At 43.0% G+C, this 5,123-nt stretch overlaps 1 protein-coding gene across 1 annotated transcript; it reads left to right on the top strand.

Moving 5' to 3' along the window:
- Positions 1 to 553: 553 nt before the first annotated feature.
- rab24 (RAB24, member RAS oncogene family) lies at positions 554 to 3,700 on the top strand. Its single transcript, XM_019873685.1, has 8 exons — positions 554 to 1,017; positions 1,420 to 1,622; positions 1,717 to 1,799; positions 2,143 to 2,302; positions 2,376 to 2,475; positions 2,650 to 2,700; positions 2,912 to 2,971; positions 3,144 to 3,700. Exons 2-8 carry the CDS (start codon positions 1,506 to 1,508, stop codon positions 3,209 to 3,211), a joined length of 639 nt encoding a protein of 212 aa, XP_019729244.1. The 5' UTR covers positions 554 to 1,017; positions 1,420 to 1,505; the 3' UTR covers positions 3,212 to 3,700.
- Positions 3,701 to 5,123: the final 1,423 nt, after the last annotated feature.

Genomic DNA, 5,123 nt, shown 5'->3' with positions numbered 1-5,123 from the left:
CCCGCCGGGCCCACGTCCGGCGGCTTGTCGCCGCGGAAGATTTTGTACAGCAGGTAAAGACACAAAGCGAGCAGGGTCAGGTTCAAAGGGGACGTGAAAATCTCCTGTAAGATTCCGTCTGAAGTGGTTTCGAGCTCATCTACTTCAGCCATGTTTGAGTCTGGCCGTGTTTTCCGCTGTGTGGGCGTGTCTGGAGAGTGGGAGAAGTGAAGAGCTTTCAGCCAATCAGAGAGCCCGGATATGTGACGCCTTATCGACCTCATCCAATCACATTACGCTTAACTTACATCAAATACGTACAATAAAACAGATTCAATCGATATTGGATCGTGGGGTTAACCAAACGCGGTCAACAAAGCGTCAAACGTACTTCCATGCAATTCATGTAGACATGAATATTTTTCCAATCGTAAAATAGCTGTATTTATTCAACATATAATATACAATGTAACGCGGATTATCATTATTATTATTATTTAATAATGAATATAATAATGATTCCAAAAGAGACTTTCAGTTTCACAAACACAACTAAAAATAACTTTGGAGTGCACGCTTGTTTCTTCCGTCCTCATACAAGCCGCAGTGACGTTTGTGAGTAGTTCCCACCCCAACAAACAAAGCTGAATTCGAATCATACCCCGTCCCCCCCACCCCAACCCAACCCGCTTCCCGAACGCGTCGCTCAGTTCTTCTTTTAGAGCACTCATCCACCATTTCAATCAGAGCCCCGGTTTGATCAATTGGAAACTATGTTCATGTTGTCTTTCTGGAACCTTATGGAGCTCTGGCGTTTTCTGCCATTGCGCAACAGGGGAGGGCACGTTCGCCAATAGCAGCCGGCTTAGCTTAGCTTTAGCTCACTTGAGCTGGACAGAGATGACAAGCGCCTTCACTGCCCCTTTGTCGCCCGTCCAAAACATTTCGTAGCTGCCGATGTTCACTTGACGTTTTCGGCTTTCTCTTGCTGTTGTTGTTGTTGTTGATGGAGACGTGTTGAGTCCTGCTCGCTGCCAAGTAAGATCTCTGATTTTACCCATCGCCACTAGAATTGAATCATGTATTTAGCGAGTTAAATAAAATGACAGCATACGCGGAGTAGTTTGTTTCAAATGAGTATAAAGCCACCCGGAAAAGATGAAAACATACATACAAGAAAATACATAAATATTACGCAAGGAAGTGAAAGTTGTATTATTTCAGAAAAAAAAGTTGTTTACTGCATTCACGAGACAGTCTTATCTTCTCAAGACGAAAGCTATAATTTCACGTTCATAAAGTGGTATAGTTGAAGAATTTATGTTCAATATTAAAGTTCAAATTTCAAACAAATCTGCTTGTTTTGTACAATTCCTTCGTAATTCCATCCCAGAATGTATTAGGATGACCAATAGTGTGGTGCATTTTTTCTTTTCCCAGGCCAGCTCTTCCTTCCTTCCTTCCTTTCTTCCTTCCTTCCGCTTTTGTCCGCCCCACCCCACACACACAAAAAAGTTTTCAGGAATATGAGCGGCATGCGCGTGGATGCCAAGGTGGTGATGTTGGGCAAGGAGAGCGTGGGCAAGACCAGCCTGGTGGAGAGATACGTCCATCACCGCTTCCTGGTCGGACCCTATCAGAACGTAAGATTCAACGCAAGAACGCCATTTGAGATGCTGCCGCAGATATGCACTCGGAATATGAGAAAAAAGTTGGATATTTGATCTCTTTGTGCAGACTATCGGTGCTGCTTTTGTGGCCAAACCAATCCAGGTGGGAGAGAAAGTGATCACCTTGGGAATATGGGTGAGTCAGGTCCCGCCTTTATCGCCATCACACAACATCACGGCTACCGAACAATCTTGAACCATCGCGGCCTGCCTCGTTGCTTTATTTAAATTGTTCTAATCACAACGGTAAATCGCGCGGGTGTGCTGGCAGCCATTTTGTGTTTGATGTCCGCCGGATGCGATTCATTTAGTTGAATTAAAAATCAAGTCCATTTTTTAAAAACAGATTCCTGTGTGTCAACTTTAATGAACAGTATTCCATAAATATATATTATTCATAAATATTATTCTTTTTATGATCATACTTGGACCCGATCATTGAATATAATTTTTTTTCGTATTTTCATTCATTTTAACCTTTTTTTTTGTACAGTTTTTCTGGGGCAGGGAGCCATGAAACATTGAAGTCAGTCAAAACAAAATGCATATTATTGTCCTTAATTTGCGTGTTTTGGTCATTTTTAGATCTGACCGACAGCAGCAGCTTCCAGCGAGCTCGTTTTTGGGTGAAAGAACTGCAAAACTGCGAAGAGGTACGCCAGCTTTTCAGAGGCTGATGCGCTCGTACTGTGTTTTACCGTTTTTTTGTTTTTTAACCGTCTCCAGCACTGTAAGATCTACCTGTGCGGCACCAAAAGCGACCTGATCCAAGGAGACCGAAGTCTTCGTCAGATCGACTATCACGACACTCAGGACTTTGCTGAAGGTGACGACTGAAGTCATCCCCGCAGTTTCTGTTTGCAATAGGGCTGAAATTACAAAAAAAAAAAAAAGACTTCAGGCTTGACAAACCGAACAAGTCGTCAAATGCCCCGATTGCAAAACGTTTCCTTCGCTGGCACTTCTTGAATGACTCATTTTGTTTCGTTGCCCTCTGCAGAGATCGGAGCGCAGCATTTTGAGACCTCCAGTAAAACGGGAAGCAACGTGGGTGAGTCGAGACACGCTTGCGTTCATTTAGTCATCGTCTGTCAACTGTACGAATACTCACGTGGAGAGCGGAGTGGAAACGCGCACATTTTACGACCGGCTTTCACGTTTGAGATGAAACGGAACGCCTCAAAGCCGGAGCGCGCGAATGCAAACGTTGGATGAAATCATTCACGACCGAAAGTGAAGGTCAAAGCCTCTTACCGCCGCAGATGAGCTGTTCCAGAAGGTGGCCGAAGACTACAACAACGCCACTTTCCAGTATATGACAGGTGAGTTTTCCCGTCACTAATGGACGGATAATCACAAAAACAACTCAACTGAGATGCCTTTTCTGTAGCTTAGCTCGCCTGTTTTTCAAATGCGGAGACACTGAACTCAAAACCACGTTTGATCCATTTTTACATTAAAAAAAGAAAAAAATCCAAACCTGTGTTTTGGCAGAAGAAACGGGAGTGAACTTGGGCCAGAAGAAAGAATCCTACTTCTACTCGTGCTGCAACAGCAACTGATGCTGCACCGCCGAATGGAAGAATGTGCCGCATCAGAACACGGACGCCGGTGGAAGAGAAGCGAGAAAAGAAAACAAGAGCAAATGGACATTTCTTTTGTGCCATGAACAAATCATTTGGAGGAGTTTGTGCCAAGTGAAGGCTTCAATTTAAGAACAAATATTTCATCCAGAAGGGGATCTCCACACCTGTGCTGGGTGAAGACAACCGAGCTGCTGTAACTCTATTCTTCTGAGGGTTTTTTTTTTTGGGGGGGGTCGATGTTTTAAGACATGTTTTGGACTCGTTTCCACCAAAATAGCCAAAAGGATCAAAAATTAGAGCACACTAAATAAACGACGTCAACTTGTTTTGTTGGCGCGGCGTCACCTCACGCTAGTCGGCCACCCCATAAACTGTGCCAGTGGCGAGTATGGATTTTGTTACCATGGTGACTCCAGAACACCCCCTCAAAAGTGTCAAATGTGTTTCACGAGCAAGCCCCCCCCCCCCAAAAAAAAAAAACGTGGATTCTATTTTCTGTACATCCATGCAGGGCTGCTTACCTTTTCACTTTGGTTTAAAGTTTCTCCCCCTTTGTCGTGTCCGGACTGCACATGAATGGCGCCTGCGCAAAAGACCACCGGCAAGTGAATCTGTCGCACAATTTCTTGTACCGCTGGAGGACATGATTGGCTCCTTAATTTGCACGGTCTGAGCCGCCCCAAATGAAAAAGTGACTGACTTTTTCACAGGCGTTTTTTTTTTCTTTTCGCTCGGGTTTCCTCGAGTGGGCAATGCGGTCAGCTGATGGGAAAAAAAAAAGACTTTAAATGGTCCAAACTGACACCTGGGAATGAATGATAACGCCGTTGTTTGACATTTAGCCTTCGTGTTTGCGCACCTATTTATTGCCTACGAATCACAGCGTCGGATTACGCTTCAAACAACCGCTTGAATGTTTTTCTTTTAAATACAAGCTGTTCGAGTTTCAAATCGTAACACATCCGGGGGGAATCGCGAGCTTCATAAAATGATGTTTCATGATTCATCCTCAGCTCTTGGATGCAAACGTGGCAAAAGAAATAAAGTGGAAATCGTGTGCATTCATGGACTATGAATGGAGCCTACAGTACATTTCGATTCTAAACAAAAAATGCTTGTTTGACACACCCACCTCGACTCTTGTGAAGTGAGGAAGAAATATTTGTGCTAAAAAAAAAAAAAAACACCTCACAAATTGTAAAATACGTGAAATCTCTCAAAATCTCCACAGGGATTGAGTGAGTGACAATTTGACAGGAAATTTCCTTTGTTTTAGGTTAGACTTTTGTTTGTGGAGCTTTCAGGGCCACTGAGATAACCTCGCTTTTTGGGGTCTTTAAAATTAGCATTACAACATGGGTCACAATTGTAATACTTTGAAATATCTACATTCGAAAACAAAATTTCAAACTTTTTTTTTTCCCCCAAAAGATTTTTTAATTGTAAAATATTTAAATGGGAATACAATATAAAGGGGCAAGCTCAAATCCGAATGTTGTCCCCCACGAGAATCACTTCACACATCAAATGGACAATAATATGAACATAGTAACACATGATTAAAACGGGAGTTGGCCATGTGCAGTTCTACTTTTTATTTTGGCTTCATGTTGGAGCAGAAAAAAAAAAATGAGGCCAGTACAAAGTGCTTATTTCACAACATTTCTCTCTCTCTATATATATATTTATATATTTACTGTATATTTTTGTAGATTTGTGTGTATGGAAGGCGGCGAGACGGAACGGGCTAGAATGAGACGTGTTAGTCGGGGGCGCCTAATTCATTCCTTCAAAATAGCTCGAGGGAGAAGACACTTTAAGGCAGAACGCGCGCACACACACACACACACACACACACACACACACACACACACACAAGCAACATGGT

This window comes from Hippocampus comes, unplaced genomic scaffold (assembly GCF_001891065.2).
Source record: "Hippocampus comes isolate QL1 unplaced genomic scaffold, H_comes_QL1_v1.1 scaffold33, whole genome shotgun sequence".
NCBI lineage: Eukaryota > Metazoa > Chordata > Actinopteri > Syngnathiformes > Syngnathidae > Hippocampus > Hippocampus comes.
The sequence above is the reverse complement of the archived record's forward strand: the minus strand, read 5'-3'. Positions and strand labels throughout refer to the sequence as shown.

Bases quoted from the DNA above. Each gene is read 5' to 3' on its own strand.
- rab24 (XM_019873685.1), top strand. From the start codon at position 1,506: ATGAGCGGCATGCGCGTGGATGCCAAGGTGGTGATGTTGGGCAAGGAG. The intron at 1,623-1,716 runs GTAAGATTCAAC...CTCTTTGTGCAG, and splicing joins TGGTCGGACCCTATCAGAAC to ACTATCGGTGCTGCTTTTGT. The intron at 2,972-3,143 runs GTGAGTTTTCCC...GTGTTTTGGCAG, and splicing joins CACTTTCCAGTATATGACAG to AAGAAACGGGAGTGAACTTG.